General features: G+C 44.4%; 1 protein-coding gene across 2 annotated transcripts in view; it reads left to right on the top strand.

The window, feature by feature from the left end:
* LOC118938160 (ADAMTS-like protein 4) overlaps window positions 1–17,869 on the top strand; it is a 109,809-nt gene that overhangs the window by 44,607 nt on the left and 47,333 nt on the right. For both annotated transcript variants that reach the window (XM_036939944.1, XM_036939936.1), the window contains exon 5: window positions 9,365–9,464. In XM_036939944.1, coding sequence (XP_036795839.1) covers window positions 9,365–9,464 — 100 coding nt within the window. The remainder of the gene's footprint in view (window positions 1–9,364; window positions 9,465–17,869) is intronic.

Here is a 17,869-nt window from a genome sequence, read left to right as displayed (position 1 = left end):
AATAAATGTCGTTCCACTTCATGATTGTGTCCCACTTGTTGTTGATTCTTCACAAAAAAATACAGTTTTATATCTTTATGTTTGAAGCCTGAAATGTGGCAAAAGGTCGCAAAGTTCAAGGGGGCCGAATACTTTCGCAATGCACTGTATATACACTACCGGTCAAAAGTTTTAGAACACCTACTTTCCTTCACTCTGCCCCAGTCAGCCCAAACCAGATGGGATGGCGTATCGCTGCAGAATGCTGTGGTAGCCATGCTGGTTAAGTGTGCCTTTAATTAAATAAATCACAGACAGTGTCACCAGCAAAGCACCATCACACCTCCTCCTCCGTTGGAAATACACATGTGGAGATTATCCGTTCACCCACACCGCGTCTCACAAAGACACTGGGGATGAAACCAAATATTTCCAATTTGGACTCCAGAACAAAGGACAAATTTGCACCGGTGTAATGTCCGTTGCTCGTGTTTCTTGGCCCAAGCAAGTCTCTTCTTATTGGTGTCCTTCAGTAGTAAATTCCACTTTTAAGAAGGCACACCTGTTAATTGAAATGCATTCCAGGTGACTACCTCATGAAGCTGGTTGAGAGAATGCCAAGAGTGTGCAAAGCTGTCATCAAGACAAAGGGTGGCTATTTGAAGAATCTCAAATAAAATATATATTTTGATTTGTTTAATGCTTTTTTGATTACTAAAGGATTCCATATGTGTTATTTCATAGTTTTGATGTCTTCACTATTATTCTACAATGTAGAAAACAGTACAAATAAAGAAAAAACATTGAATGAGTAGGTGTTCTAAAACTTTAGACCGGTAGTGTACAGTGGGGCAAAAATGTATTTAGTCAGCCACCAATTGTGCAAGTTCTCCCACTTAAAAAGATGAGAGAGGCCTGTAATTTTTATCACAGGTACACTTCAACTATGACAGACAAATTGAGGAAAAAAATCCAGAAAATCACATTGTAGGATTTTTAATGAATTTATTTGCAAATTATGGTGGAAAATAAGTATTTGGTCAATAACAAAAGTTTATCTCAATACTTTGTTATATACCCTTTGTTGGCAATGACAGAGGTCAAACGTTTTCTGTAAGTCTTCACAAGGTTTTCACACACTGTTGCTGGTATTTTGGCCCATTCCTCCATGCAGATCTCCTTGCAGATACACCCTCAGAGAGTGGGGTCACAGGAAGGGAGAGACAGATGTAGACAGACCAAAAAGAGAGAAAAACAGGGGAACTAATCCGTGAAAGGAAGGGAGGAGGGGAACCAAATGAAACGAGAGAAGAGAGTCACAAAGGCTTACAATATATACAATGTATGTGTGTGTGTGTTTGGAGAGTATTGATGAGTTAATGCGAGCTGATCACATATCAAGAGCTGTGTGTGTGTGTGTGTGTGTCTGTCGGTGTGTGTGTGTTTCTGTGTCGGTGTGTGTGTGGTAACCTCTGAATATCCCAGCAGTAGGTTTATGATGTGCTCAACACAAAACACTATGAATATCCCAGCAGTAGGTTTATGATGTGCTCAACACAAAACACTGAATATCCCAGCAGTAGGTTTATGATGTGCTCAACACAAAACACTATGAATATCCCAGCAGTAGGTTTATGATGTGCTCAACACAAAACACTGAATATCCCAGCAGTAGGTTTATGATGTGCTCAACACAAAACACTGAATATCCCAGCAGTAGGTTTATGATGTGCTCAACACAAAACACTATGAATATCCCAGCAGTAGGTTTATGATGTGTTCAACACAAAACACTGAATATCCCAGCAGTAGGTTTATGATGTGCTCAACACAAAACACTGAATATCCCAGCAGTAGTTATGTGCTCAACACAAAACACTATGAATATCCCAGCAGTAGGTTTATGATTTGTTCAACACAAAACACTGAATATCCCAGCAGTAGTTATGTGCTCAACACAAAACCCTATGAATATCCGAGCAGTAGGTTTATGATGTGCTCAACACAAAACACTATGAATATCCCAGCAGTAGGTTTATGATGTGCTCAACACAAAACACTATGAATATCCCAGCAGTAGGTTTATGATGTGCTCAACACAAAACACTACTATGAATATCTCAGCAGTAGGTTTATGATCTGTTCAACACAAAACACTGAATATCCCAGCAGTAGGTTTATGATGTGCTCAACACAAAACACTATGAATATCCCAGCAGTAGGTTTATGATGTGTTCAACACAAAACACTATGAATATCCCAGCAGTAGGTTTATGATGTGCTCAACACAAAACACTGAATATTCCAGCAGTAGGTTTATGATCTGTTCAACACAAAACACTATGAATATCCCAGCAGTAGGTTTATGATGTGCTCAACACAAAACACTGAATATCCCAGCTGTAGGTTTATGATGTGCTCAACACAAAACACTGAATATCCCAGCAGTAGGTTTATGATGTGCTCAACACAAAACACTGAATATCCCAGCAGTAGGTTTATGATGTGCTCAACACAAAACACTATGAATATCCCAGCAGTAGGTTTATGATGTGCTCAACACAAAACACTGAATATCCCAGCAGTAGGTTTATGATGTGCTCAACACAAAACACTGAATATCCCAGCAGTAGGTTTATGATGTGCTCAACACAAAACACTGAATATCCCAGCAGTAGGTTTATGATGTGCTCAACACAAAACACTGAATATCCCAGCAGTAGGTTTATGATGTGCTCAACACAAAACACTGAATATCCCAGCAGTAGGTTTATGATGTGCTCAACACAAAACACTATGAATATCCCAGCAGTAGGTTTATGATGTGCTCAACACAAAACACTGAATATCCCAGCAGTAGGTTTATGATGTGTTCAACACAAAACACTGAATATCCCAGCAGTAGGTTTATGATGTGTTCAACACAAAACACTGAATATCCCAGCAGTAGGTTTATGATGTGCTCAACACAAAACACTGAATATCCCAGCAGTAGGTTTATGATGTGCTCAACACAAAACACTATGAATATCCCAGCAGTAGGTTTATGATCTGTTCAACACAAAACACTATGAATATCCCAGCAGTAGGTTTATGATGTGTTCAACACAAAACACTGAATATTCCAGCAGTAGGTTTATGATGTGCTCAACACAAAACACTGAATATCCCAGCAGTAGGTTTATGATGTGCTCAACACAAAACACTGAATATTCCAGCAGTAGGTTTATGATGTGCTCAACACAAAACACTATGAATATCCCAGCAGTAGGTTTATGATGTGTTCAACACAAAACACTATGAATATCCCAGCAGTAGGTTTATGATGTGCTCAACACAAAACACTGAATATCCCAGCAGTAGGTTTATGATGTGTTCAACACAAAACACTATGAATATCCCAGCAGTAGGTTTATGATGTGTTCAACACAAAACACTGAATATCCCAGCAGTAGGTTTATGTGCTCAACACAAAACACTGAATATTCCAGCAGTAGGTTTATGATCTGTTCAACACAAAACACTGAATATCCCAGCAGTAGGTTTATGATGTGTTCAACACAAAACACTATGAATATCCCAGCAGTATGTTTATGATGTGTTCAACACAAAACACTGAATATCCCAGCAGTAGGTTTATGATGTGTTCAACACAAAACACTGAATATCCCAGCAGTAGGTTTATGATGTGCTCAACACAAAACACTATGAATATCCCAGCAGTAGGTTTATGATGTATTCAACACAAAACACTATGAATATCCCAGCAGTAGGTTTATGATGTGTTCAACACAAAACACTGAATATCCCAGCAGTAGGTTTATGATGTGTTCAACACAAAACACTGAATATCCCACCAGTAGGTTTATGATGTGTTCAACACAAAACACTACTATGAATATCCCAGCAGTAGGTTTATGATGTGCTCAACACAAAACACTATGAATATCCCAGCAGTAGGTTCATGATGTGTTCAACACATGGTCTTCTACCATGGCCTGGCCGTTTCTCAGTTCTGGTGTGAACAGCCGGTGTCTTCTACCATGGCCTGGCCGTCTCTCAGTTCTGGTGTGAACAGCCGGTGTCTTCTACCATGGCCTGGCCATCTCTCCTGTTCTGGTGTGAATAGACGGTGTCTTCTACCATGGCCTGGCCATCTCTCCTGTTCTGGTGTGAACAGCCGGTGTCTTCTACCATGGCCTGGCCATCTCCTGTTCTGGTGTGAACAGCCGGTGTCTTCTACCATGGCCTGGCTATCTCTCAGTTCTGGTGTGAACAGCCGGTGTCTTCTACCATGGCCTGGCCGTCTCTCAGTTCTGCAGAAGATCCACAAATATGATATGATTGGCTACAGTAAGCTAAAATAATCTAGTTTATTTCAATATCAAATGACATTACTGTAACGTTGGGAAACAATCACTGAGTAACATAGGCCTACTGGTATGTCGGACTGCAGTATACATAAAGAGCATAGTGTAGATGGTAGGTAACTTACCGGTTGTCATTTCTGAATGTACGGATGATAGATGCAACCGTGTAGCAGCTCAGGTTGAGCTGAACTCTGCCCAGCATCCCTCATACTCAATCCATGGTTGAGCACATGGTCAACCAATGTGGCCCTGATCTCATCTGAGACAACTGTCCGTCCGTGTCCTCCTCCTCCTCCTCCTCCTCCTCCTCTAGCTCTAGCTCTAGCTCTTGATTCACCATTGACTTCCATTTTCCTCCAAAACAGGAGAGCTCATCTGTGGCCTTTTATAGTGCTAAAGTTCTGATTTCTAAGTGAACCATTTAGCAGCGAGTGTTTACAGCTGTGAGGAGTGAGTGTTTCCAATTGGTGTATAGAGCTTGGCATTGTGATTGAAGTTGCTTTCCAAAGGGACTGAAGATAATTTCATTTTTAATGTTGAGCCTAACGTAGAGAAATGTGTGTAGTGTTTTGCAAAATCACTATGTGATTTAGAATTGAAAAGTGTAAAGCAGGAATTCTGCTTGCAATTTTACAGACTTGGTTTCAGTGATTGGGTACATGAGTTTCAGGTTTCGGTGATTGCGTTTCAAGTTCCAATTTTAGTGTGTAAACAATTGGGAAAAACAGTAATTCTGACTATTTTGAGGAAGTGTATACTGGCTACGGCGTCTCATGACGGACAAACAGTACTATTGCAGTTTTTTCGCAAAGGTCTTTTAAGGGGGTACGAGAGCACCTTTGTTTGGTCCTCGGCTAGGTGAAGGCTGAACCGAAGCATTTTTTATTTATTTTTATTTCACCTTTATTTAACCAGGTAGGCTAGTTGAGAACAAGTTATAATTTACAACTGCGACCTGGCCAAGATAAAGCATAGCAGTGTGAACAGACAACACAGAGTTACACATGGAGTAAACAATGAACAAGTCAATAACACAGTAGAAAAAAAGAGAGTCTATATACATTGTGTGCAAAAGGCATGAGGAGGTAGGCGAATAGTTACAATTTTGCAGATTAACACTGGAGTGATAAATTATCAGATGGTCATGTACAGGTAGAGATTTTGGTGTGCAAAAGAGCAGAAAAGTAAATAAATAAAAACAGAATGGGGATGATGTAGGTAAAATTGGGTGGGCTATTTACCGATAGACTATGTACAGCTGCAGCGATCGGTTAGCTGCTCAGATAGCAGATGTTTGAAGTTTATGAGGGAGATAAAAGTCTCCAACTTCAGCGATTTTTGCAATTCGTTCCAGTCACAGGCAGCAGAGAACTGGAAGGAAAGGCGGCCAAATGAGGTGTTGGCTTTAGGGATGATCAGTGAGATACACCTGCTGGAGCACGTGCTGTGGGTGGGTGTTGCCATCGTGACCAGTGAACTGAGAGAAGGCGGAGCTTTACCTTGCATGGACTTGTAGATGACCTGTAGCCAGTGGGTCTGGCGACGAATATGTAGCGAGGGCCAGCCGACTAGAGCATACAGGTCACAGTGGTGGGTGGTATAAGGTGCTTTAGTAACAAAACGGATGGCACTGTGATAAACTGCATCCAGTTTGCTGAGTAGAGTGTTGGAAGCTATTTTGTAGATGACATCGCCGAAGTCGAGGATCGGTAGGATAGTCAGTTTTACTAGGGTAAGTTTGGCGGCGTGAGTGAAGGAGGCTTTGTTGCGGAATAGAAAGCCGACTCTAGATTTGATTTTAGATTGGAGATGTTTGATATGAGTCTGGAAGGAGAATTTACAGTCTAGCCAGACACCTAGGTACTTATAGATGTCCACATATTCTAGGTCGGAACCATCCAGGGTGGTGATGCTAGTCGGGCGTGCGGGTGCAGGCAGTGAACGGTTGAAAAGCATGCATTTGGTTTTACTAGCGTTTAAGAGCAGTTGGAGGCCACGGAAGGAGTGTTGTATGGCATTGAAGCTCGTTTGGAGGTTAGATAGCACAGTGTCCAAGGACGGGCCGGAAGTATACAGAATGGTGTCGTCTGCGTAGAGGTGGATCAGGGAATCGCCCGCAGCAAGAGCAACATCATTGATATATACAGAGAAAAGAGTCGGCCCGAGAATTGAACCCTGTGGCACCCCCATAGAGACTGCCAAAGGACCGGACAGCATGCCCTCCGATTTGACACACTGAACTCTGTCTGCAAAGTAGTTGGTGAACCAGGCAAGGCAGTCATCAGAAAAACTGAGGCTACTGAGTCTGCCGATAAGAATATGGTGATTGACAGAGTCGAAAGCCTTGGCAAGGTCAATGAAGATGGCTGCACAGTACTGTCTTTTATCGATGGCGGTTATGATATCGTTTAGTACCTTGAGCGTGGCTGAGGTGCGCCCATGACCGGCTCGGAAACCAGATTGCACAGCGGAGAAGGTACGGTGAGATTCGAGATGGTCAGTGACCTGTTTGTTGACTTGGCTTTCGAAGACCTTAGATAGGCAGGGCAGGATGGATATAGGTCTGTAACAGTTTGGGTCCAGGGTGTCTCCCCCTTTGAAGAGGGGGATGACTGCGGCAGCTTTCCAATCCTTGGGGATCTCAGACGATATGAAAGAGAGGTTGAACAGGCTGGTAATAGGGGTTGCGATAACGGCGGCGGATAGTTTCAGAAATAGAGGGTCCAGATTGTCAAGCCCAGCTAATTTGTACGGGTCCAGGTTTTGCAGCTCTTTCAGAACATCTGCTATCTGGATTTGGGTAAAGGAGAACCTGGAGAGGCTTGGGCGAGTAGCTGCGGGGGGGGGGGGCTGTTGGCCGAGGTTGGAGTAGCCAGGAGGAATGCATGGCCAGCTGTTGAGAAATGCTTGTTGAAGTTTTCGATAATCATGGATTTATCGGTGGTGACCGTGTTACCTAGCCTCAGTGCAGTGGGCAGCTGGGAGGAGGTGCTCTTGTTCTGCATGGACTTCACAGTGCCCCAGAACTTTTTGGAGTTAGAGCTACAGGATGCCAATTTCTGCCTGAAGAAGCTGGCCTTTGCTTTCCTGACTGACTGCGTGTATTGGTTCCTGACTTCCCTGAACAGTTGCATATCGCGGGGACTCTTCGATGCTATTGCAGTCCGCCACAGGATGTCTTTGTGCTGGTCGAGGGCAGTCAGGTCTGGAGTGAACCAAGGACTATATCTGTTCTTAGTTCTGCATTTTTGTATTTGTAGGTGTATTTGGAGGGCCAGTTGGTCAGGATGACGTCTATGAGGGTGCCCTTGTTTACAGATTTAGGGTTGTACCTGGTGGGTTCCTTGATGATTTGTGTATTAAGAGTATTAAGCATATCCCAGTTTAGGTCACCTAACAGAACAAACTCTGAAGCTAGATGGGGGGCAATCAATTCACAAATGGTGTCCAGGGCACAGCTGGGAGCTGAGGGGGGTCGGTAGCAGGCAGCAACAGTGAGAGACTTATTTCTGGAGAGATTAATTTTTCAAATTAGTAGTTCGAACTGTTTGGGTATGGACCTGGAAAGTTACTTTGCAGGCTATCTCTGCAGTAGACTGCAACTCCTCCCCCTTTGGCAGTTCTATCTTGACGGAAAATGTTATAGTTGGGTATGGAAATCTCCGAATTTTTGGTGGCCTTCCTGAGCCAGGATTCAGACACGGCAAGGACATCAGGGTTAGCAGAGTGTGCTAAAGCAGTGAGTAAAACAAACTTAGGGAGGAGGCTTCTGATGTTGACATGCATGAAACCAAGGCTTTTTCGATCACAGAAGTCAACAAATGAGGGTGCCTGGGGACATGCAGGGCCTGGGTTTAACTCCACATCACCCGCGGAACAGAGGAGGAGTAGTAATGAGGGTGTGGCTAAAGGCTATCAAAACTGGTGGTCTAGAGCGTTGGGGACAAAGAATAAAAGGAGCAGATTTCTGGGCATGGTAGAATATATTCAGGGCATAATGCGCAGACAGGGGTATGGTGGGATGCGGGTACAGCGGAGTAGGACCCAGGCACTGGATCATGATAAGAGAGGTTGTATCTCTGGACATGCTGGTTGTAATGGGTGAGATCACCACATGTGTGGGAGGTGGGACAAAGGAGGTATCAGAGGTATAAAGAGTGGAACTAGGGGCTCCATTGTAAACTAAAACAATGATAACTAACCTGAACAACAGTATACAAGGCATATTGACATTTGAGAGAGACATACAGAGACATGCCGAAGGCTTCAGGCGTTTCTAGTATTAACACTGTGAGTAAGTACTGTCACTTAGTAACTGAACTCCTTCTGCCCTCTTTATTAGTGCTTTCTGGGTGTGTCCCTCTGGGGGTTAAAGTGATTTACAGGTAGTACTATGATCTGCACTGTTCCTCTATTGGAGAAATATATCAGGTCTCCAACTGTAGTTTCACTCTCCTCACTCCCTTCAGAATGATCAAACTGTCTCCAGTACTTCTCTATTGGCCTGACTCGCACGTGCATAGACACACTTACACACACACACTCAGATACACACTCAGACACACACTCAGACACACAGCTCAGTGTTGGATAGAAAAGCTGGGTGGATTTATGTGTGTGTGGCTGATCCCAGAGAGTCTATTATTTCCATATGCTGCTTAGTGCATCGGCCAAATGTCAGAGCGATCATGAGACAATAGTGTGTGTGTGTGTGTGTGTGTGTCTGACTAATACCTCTCTCCTATTTTACGCTTGCCCTCTTAATTTGTATGACTCTCTCCCATCTCTTCTTCTCTGTCGATTATAACTCTTCATTTTCCTCTCTCCCTTTTCTGTTTCTCCATCCACCGAGTGTACTGGCCAGCCTTAGGGTTAGGCATGATATTATAGCCTCAATTGTCAATACTTGGGATCTACAGTACTGACATGCATTTCTCCCTCCCTCCCTCCCTCCCTCCCTCCCTCCCTCCCTCCCTCCCTCCCTCCCTCCCTCCCTCCCTCCCTCCGTCTGTTAGGTATGTGTAGGAGGTGCAGACTCCAGAGCAGAGCAGTGTGCTTCCTACAACAACCAGGAGTTTATGGGCAGACTGTATGACTGGGAACCTTTCACTGAGGGTAAGTTACACACACACACGCACACACACATTCACACACACAGACGTACAGACACACACACATGCACACGCACTTGTTAATGTGTATGTAGTTGTTGTGTATATGATTGTTTAAGCCTGCCCAATCCACTGCAACTCACATTCTGATTGGTAGAGAGAGAGAGAGAGAACTCTATATACCCTTGTTCTCACAAAACATTCCCCCCTCTGATTTCCCTCTCATTTGTCCAACATCCCTCGTTCACTTTCTTTCTCCTCCCATCACTGACTGAGCAGAGAGATTCCTACTGAGTGAGATAAAGACGGAGAGAAGGAGGGCAGGAGGGAGAGAGGGGACAGTGAGACAAGATTAAGGGAGAGTGTGTGTGCGTGCGCATGTGTATTTGTTGGACAGAATGAGAGAATGTGAGAGAGTGTTGGAATGTGAGAGAGTGTTAGAATGTGTGTGAGTGAGAAGTTGTCTTTGTTTTAGGACCGAACTAGAGAGAGGGAGAGGGAGACAACTGTAAACAGAGATTTGGGGAAAGAGAGAAAAGAAAAGAAAGAACGAGAGATGGGGAAGAGAGAGGACAATTATAAACATACAGTGCCTTGCGAAAGTATTTGGCCCCCTTGAACTTTGCGACCTTTTGCCACATTTCAGGCTTCAAACATAAAGATATAAAACTGTATTTTTTTGTGAAGAATCAACAACAAGTGGGACACAATCATGAAGTGGAACGACATTTATTGGATATTTCAAACTTTTTTAACATATCAAAAACTGAAAAATTGGGCGTGCAAAATTATTCAGCCCCCTTAAGTTAATACTTTGTAGCGCCACCTTTTGCTGTGATTACAGCTGTAAGTCGCTTGGGGTATGTCTCTATCAGTTTTGCACATCGAGAGACTGACATTTTTTCCCATTCCTCCTTGCAAAACAGCTCGAGCTCAGTGAGGTTGGATGGAGAGCATTTGTGAACAGCAGTTTTCAGTTCTTTCCACAGATTCTCGATTGGATTCAGGTCTGGACTTTGACTTGGCCATTCTAACACCTGGATATGTTTATTTTTGAACCATTCCATTGTAGATTTTGCTTTATGTTTTGGATCATTGTCTTGTTGGAAGACAAATCTCCGTCCCAGTCTCAGGTCTTTTGCAGACTCCATCAGGTTTTCTTCCAGAATTGTCCTGTATTTGGCTCCATCCATCTTCCCATCAATTTTAACCATCTTCCCTGTCCCTGCTGAAGAAAAGCAGGCCCAAACCATGATGCTGCCACCACCATGTTTGACAGTGGGGATGGTGTGTTGCTTTTACGCCAAACATAACGTTTTGCATTGTTGCCAAAAAGTTCAATTTTGGTTTCATCTGACCAGAGCACCTTCTTCCACATGTTTGGTGTGTCTCCCAGGTGGTTTGTGGCAAACTTTAACCAACACTTTTTATGGATATTTTAAGAAATGGCTTTCTTCTTGCCACTCTTCCATAAAGGCCAGATTTGTGCAATATACGACTGATTGTTGTCCTATGGACAGAGTCTCCCACCTCAGCTGTAGATCTCTGCAGTTCATCCAGAGTGATCATGGGCCTCTTGGCTGCATCTCTGATCAGTCTTCTCCTTGTATGAGCTGAAAGTTTAGAGGGACGGCCAGGTCTTGGTAGATTTGCAGTGGTCTGATACTCCTTCCATTTCAATATTATCGCTTGCACAGTGCTCCTTGGGATGTTTAAAGCTTGGGAAATCTTTTTGTATCCAAATCCGGCTTTAAACTTCTTCACAACAGTATCTCGGACCTGCCTGGTGTGTTCCTTGTTCTTCATGATGCTCTCTGCGCTTTTAACGGACCTCTGAGACTATCACAGTGCAGGTGCATTTATACGGAGACTTGATTACACACAGGTGGATTGTATTTATCATCATTAGTCATTTAGGTCAACATTGGATCATTCAGAGATCCTCACTGAACTTCTGGAGAGAGTTTGCTGCACTGAAAGTAAAGGGGCTGAATAATTTTGCACGCCCAATTTTTCAGTTTTTAAATTTGTTAAATAAGTTTGAAATATCCAATAAATGTCGTTCCACTTCATGATTGTGTCCCACTTGTTGTTGATTCTTCACAAAAAAATACAGTTTTATATCTTTATGTTTGAAGCCTGAAATGTGGCAAAAGGTCGCAAAGTTCAAGGGGGCCGAATACTTTCGCAAGGCACTGTACATAGGGATTAAGTGAGCGAAGGGAAAAACAGGAATGGGGGGAGAGGAGGGAAAGAGAGACAGCTGTAGAATGATATCATCAAGAATTTGTCACTGTCCTGACAGATTAATGCATATGTGTGTGTTTCCGCGAGCCTGTGTGTGTGTGTGTGTGTGTGTGTGTGTGTGTGTGTGTGTGTGTGTGTGTGTGTCTGGGAAAACTACCATGTAAATTGTCCTGAGTGCTAGTGTGTGTAAATGTGACCGCTGTATCAGTTGGCAGTACAGCCCCTCTGCTGACAGAACTATGACATCATAGAGCTACATAGACCAGGAAGTGTAGAGCTATAAAACCACTGATCTATGAGACCAGAGATCTAGAACACAACACATAGCATGTTAGAGAGGCTGGAGGCAGCACAGGGCCTCAGTCTAGTGCCTGTGGACTGGAGTGTGTTGCTGCTTAACAACAACAGAAGGCTTCTGGATTTTGACCCAACAACCCACTGGCTATTGGTCCTTCTCTCTAACCTGTAGGCTATCTGGCTCTATTGTTTATCTGATTGAAGCCAGGAGTTTTTCCTCACCAAATGTTTTTATTTAACCTTTATTTAACTAGGCAAGTCAGTTAAGAACAAATTCTAATTTACAATGACGGCCTAGGAACAGTGGGTTAACTGCCTTGTTCCGGGGCAGAACGACAGATTTTTACCTTGGGGATTCGATCAAGCAACCTTTCGGTTATTGGTCCAATGCTCTAACCACTAGGCTACCTGCTGCCCCAAATAACCTGACCTGATCTGATCTACAGTATGTAGACTGAGGCTGTATAGCTGTGATGAGAGAGAGTCATGGTTAGGGTAGGGCTGATCTATGTGGACTGAGGCCGTATATCTATGCTGAGAGAGAGTCATGGTTAGGGTAGGGCTGATCTATGTGGACTGAGGCTGTATAGCTATGATGAGAGTGAGTAATGGTCAGGGTAGGGCTGATCTATGTGGACTGAGGCTGTATATCTATGATGAGAGAGAGTCATGGTCAGGGTAGGGCTGCTTTATGAGGACTAAGGCTGTATATCTATGTCGAGAGAAATCATGGTTAGGGTAGGGCTGATCTATGTGGACTGAGCTTATATCTATGTTGAAAGATTCATGGTCAGGGTAGGACTGATCTATGTGGACTGAGCTTATATCTATGTTGAAAGAGTCATGGTTAGGGTAGGGCTGATCTATGTGGACTGAGCTTATATCTATGTTGAAAGAGTCATGGTCAGGGTAGGGCTGATCTATGTGGACTGAGCTTATATCTATGTTGAAAGATTCATGGTCAGGGTAGGGCTGATCTATGTGGACTGAGCTTATATCTATGTTGAAAGAGTCATGGTCAGGGTAGGACTGGAGAGACAAGCTGTCTGCACAAACAGACAAAGCCTTTCCCTGTGTGCGTGTGTGTGTGTGTGTGTGTGTGTGTGTGTGTGTGTGTGTGTTGGGCGTGGGGGGGGTAAGTGTGTGTTGGGTATGATGTGTGTGTGTGTGCACTTGAGATGTTGTGTGGGTAATATTACTAACATTACAAGACCATTAATCTCTCTGAAGTAAACATAATTAAAGTGTTTGTCTAATAAGTGTCTAGAGTGTGTGTGTGTGTGTGTGTGTGTGTGTGTGTGTGTGTGTGTGTGTGTGTGTGTGTGTGTGTGTTGGGTAAGTGTGTGTGTGTGTGAGTGTGTGTGTGTGTGTGCGCAGCGTACATATATTTACAGGTGTATATACAGTATGTCCCTTTGCCAACAGACCACTCCACTCACTTCCTCTGTGTACATACTGGAAGTCTGTGTTTACTAACTGCTGTTCCTGCTCCACACAACTGAACTCAACATACAGGATATTAACACAGACTATATACTGTACCTGACCCTTAAACTAACTTGTAGTGTCAATCAATTCTGCTCATGTAAATAGTTATTGTTAATATCACTACATGCTAGCTACACAGTGATTTATTTAATTTCCTTCCAGAATTCAGTCATGACAACAATTCATAGCACTACTAACATGGTGTTCATTCCATGCACAAAAACATCAACAGTAGAGCATCCCATGACATGTATAGTATAACCCTGGATGCTGATTGGCTGAAACACTCCTTGTTTACTGTTCTATTTACATTGGTAACCTGTTGTTGTCGTTTATGACCAATATACCACTGCTAAGGGTAGTGGTATATTGGTAGTGGTATACTCTGCGTTGCATCGTGCATAAGAACAGCCATAAGCTGTGGTATATTGGCCATATACCGCACCTGCTTCATTATAATACAACTATGTCATACAGTAATAACTACAGTACCTATCACATTTACATAAATACTTCCCATATATTCCTTTCCTCTTACAGTATGTAAACGCAGCAAAAAAACAAACGTCCTCTCACTGTCAGCTGTGTTTATTTTCAGCAATCTTAACGTGTGAATATTTGTATGAACATAACAAGATTCAACAACTGAAGTTCACAGACATGTGACTAATAAGGTGTCCCTTAATAAAAGGGGGGTGAAAATCAAAAGTAACAGTCAGTATCTGGTGTGGCCACCAGCTGCATTAAGTACTGCAGTGCATCTCCTCCTCATGGACTGCACCAGATTTGCCCGTTCTTGCTGTGAGATGTTACCCCACTCCACCAAGGCACCTGCAAGTTCCTGGACATTTCTGGGGGGAATGGCTCAAGCCCTCACCCACCGATCCAACAGGACCCAGACATGCTCAATGGGACTGAGATCCGGGCTCTTCGCTGGCCATGGCAGAACACTGACATTCCTGTCTTGCAGGAAATCACTCATAGAACGAGCAGTATGGCTGGTGGCATTGTCATGCTGGAGGGTCATGTCAGGATGAGCATGCGGGAAGGGTAACACATGAGGGAGGAGGATGTCTTCCCTGTAACGCACAGCATTGAGATTGCCTCTAATGACAACATGTCTGATGATGCTGTGACACACCGCCCCAGACCATGACGGACCCTCCACCTCCAAATCGATCCCACTACAGAGTACAGGCCTCGGTGTAACGTTCATTCCTTCGACGATAAACGCGAATCCGACCATCACCCCTGGTGAGACAAAACCGCGACTTGTCAGTGAAGAGCACTTTTTGCCAGTCCTGTCTGGTCCAGCAACGATGGGTTTGTGCCCATAGGCAACGTTGTTGTCGGTGATGTCTGGTGAGGACCTGCCTTACATCAGGCCTACAAGCCCTCAGTCCAGCCTTTCTCAGCCTATTGAGGACAGTCTGAGCACTGATGGAGGGATTGTGCATTCCTGGTGTAACTCGGGCAGTTGTTGTTGCCATCCTATACCTGTCCCGCAGGTGTGATGTTCAGATGTACCGATCCTGTGCAGGTGTTGTTACACATGGTCTGCCACTGTGAGGACGATCAGCTGTCCGTCCTGTCTCCCTGTAGCGCTGTCTTAGGTGTCTCACAGTACGGACATTGCAATTTATTGCCCTGGCCACATCTGCAGTCCTCATGCCTCCTTGCAGCATGCCTAAGGCACTTTCACACAGATGAGCAGGGACCCTGGGCATCTTTATTTTGGTGTTTTTCAGAGTCAGTAGAAAGGCCTCTTTAGTGTCCTAAGTTTTCATAACTGTGACCTTAATTGCCTACCGCCTGTAAGCTGTGTTAGTGTCTAAATGACCGTTCCACAGGTGCATGTTCATTAATTGTTTTTGGTTCATTGAACAAGCATGGGAAACTGTGTTTAAACCCTTTACAATGAAGATCTGTGAAGTTATTTGGATTTTTACGAATTATCATTGAAAGACAGGGTCCTGAAAAAGGGATGTTTCTTTTTTTGCTGAGTTTATAAAAGTTAGCATTGTGGTATTGACGTTAGGGTGTGCAGGTGTTTGTTTTTTTTTCAGCTCTCATCCCCTCTCAGAGTACTCGTCCTCCCCACTTCCTGTCTCACTCCCTCTCTCATTCTCTCTCTCCGGAGTTTGTTTAGGACAGCGACAGCCGGAAAGTATATTTAGACTACGTATGTTCACACTGTCTGAACACTAAGCTCAGCAGAGAGGGAGGGAGGGAGGGAGGGAGGGAGAGAGAGGACAGAGTGATGGACAGAGTGATGGACAGAGGGATGGACAGAGTGATGGACAGAGTGAAGGACAGAGGGATGGACAGATGGATGGACAGAGGGATGGACAGAGGGATGGACAGAGGAATGGACAGAGGGATGGACAGATGGATGGACAGAGTGATGGACAGAGTGATGGACAGAGTGATGGACAGAGGGTTGGACAGATGGATGGAAAGAGTGATGGACAGAGGAATGGACAGAGTGATGGATGGACAGATGGATGGACAGAGGGATGGACAGAGGGATGGACAGAGGAATGGACAGAGTGATGGACAGATGGATGGGCATAGTGATAGACAGAGTGATGGACAGAGGGATGGACAGAGTGATGGACAGAGTGATGGACAGAGTGATGGACAGATGGATGGACAGAGAGATGGACAGATGGATGGACAGAGTGATGGACAGAGGGATGGACAGATGGATGGACAGAGTGATGGACAGAGTGATGGACAGAGTGATGGACAGAGGGTTGGACAGATGGATGGAAAGAGTGATGGACAGAGGAATGGACAGAGTGATGGACAGATGCATGGACATATGGATGGACAGATGCATGGACAGAAAAGGGAAAGCGGGTATAAGGGGCAGCACATCTCTCTCTCTCTCTCTCTCTCTCTCTCTCTCTCTCTCTCTCTCTCTCTCTCTCTCTCTTTCTCTCTCTCTCTCTCTCTGTCTGTGTCTGTCTGTCTGTCTGTCTGTCTCTCTCTCTCTCCCTCTTTCTCTCTCTCTCTCTCTCTCTCTCTCTCTATTTCTCTCTCTCTTTCTCTCCCTCTCTCTCTCTCTCTCTCTCTCTCTCTCTCTCTATCTCTCTCTCTAGCTATCTTTCTCTCTCTCTCTTGCTCTCTCTCCCTCTCTCTCTCCCTTTCTCTCTCTCTTCACTCTCTCATTCTGTTACTGTCTCCAGTCTAATCCTTCAAAGATAACTATGACTGATAGAGAGGACAAGAGAGGGGGGGGGGGGGGGGGGGGGGGGGAATTCTCCCTTTCCCTCTTTCTCGCTCTCTCGCTCTCTCTCCCACTCTCTCTCTTTTTATCTCTCTTTCTCTGCCAACTGTGTGGTGTAAAAGTTCCATCTGGAGAATGGAGAGAGGACAGACTGGGAGGATGAATGGGAATGATTAAAGTAGTGGTTAATAGTGATTAATGACAGTTACTCTCTCTTTCCCCTCTTTAATGTACACTTACTGCATAGTGACTGTCAGCACTGTCAGACAGATACACATACAGGATAATACAGGAGCTTCTTATAAGAATCTCATCTGTCACATTGATACATCAACATACATTTTCAGAATGTGAATATTTCCTATATCTCGTCTAAACCATTGGCTTAGCAAAGACCCTCTTTCATAAAGACCCACGGCAACATAGCTAACTAACCCCCATGGGCTCAGAACAAACCCCCCGCATGACCACACACAGACACACACACACCATATTAACCCTTGGGGCCTGGAATCCCCCCCCAACTCTTCCATCCATATCAAACAGAATGACTACAACATAACAGTTAGACCACTCAGTCCACTCCCCCTCTCTCTCTCTCTCTATCGCTCCCCCTCTCTCTCTCTCTCTCTCTCTCTCTCTCTCTCTCCTTCTCTCTCTCTCTCTCTCTCTCCTTCTCACTCTCTCTCTCTCTTCTTCTTTCTCTCTCTCGCTCCCTCTCTCGCTCCCTCTCTCTCTCTCTCTCTCTCCTTCTCTCTCTCTCTCTCTCTCTTCCTCTCTTCCTCTCTATCGCTCCCTCTCTTCCTCTCTCCCTTTCTTATTTTGCTCTCTGTCTCTCTCTCTCTCTCCCCCCTCTATTTCCCTCTCTCTCTCTCGCTCTCTTTCTCTCTCTCTTTCTTTTGCTCTCTCTCTCTCTCTCTCCCCCCTCTATCTCCCTCTTTATTTTGCTCTCTCGCTCTCTCTCTCTCTCTCTCTCTCTCTCTCTTTCTCTCTCTCTTTCTTTTGCTCTCTCTCGCTCTCTCTCCCCTCTATCTCCCTCTTTCTTTTGCTCTCTCTCTCTCTCTCGCACTCTCTCGCTCTCCCCCCTCTATCTCCCTCTTTCTTTTGCTCTCTGTCTCTCTGTCTCTCTCTCTTTCTCTCTCTCT

The sequence above is a fragment of the Oncorhynchus mykiss genome, chromosome 2, assembly GCF_013265735.2.
Source record: "Oncorhynchus mykiss isolate Arlee chromosome 2, USDA_OmykA_1.1, whole genome shotgun sequence".
Taxonomy (NCBI): Eukaryota; Metazoa; Chordata; class Actinopteri; order Salmoniformes; family Salmonidae; genus Oncorhynchus; species Oncorhynchus mykiss.
The sequence above is the reverse complement of the archived record's forward strand: the minus strand, read 5'-3'. Positions and strand labels throughout refer to the sequence as shown.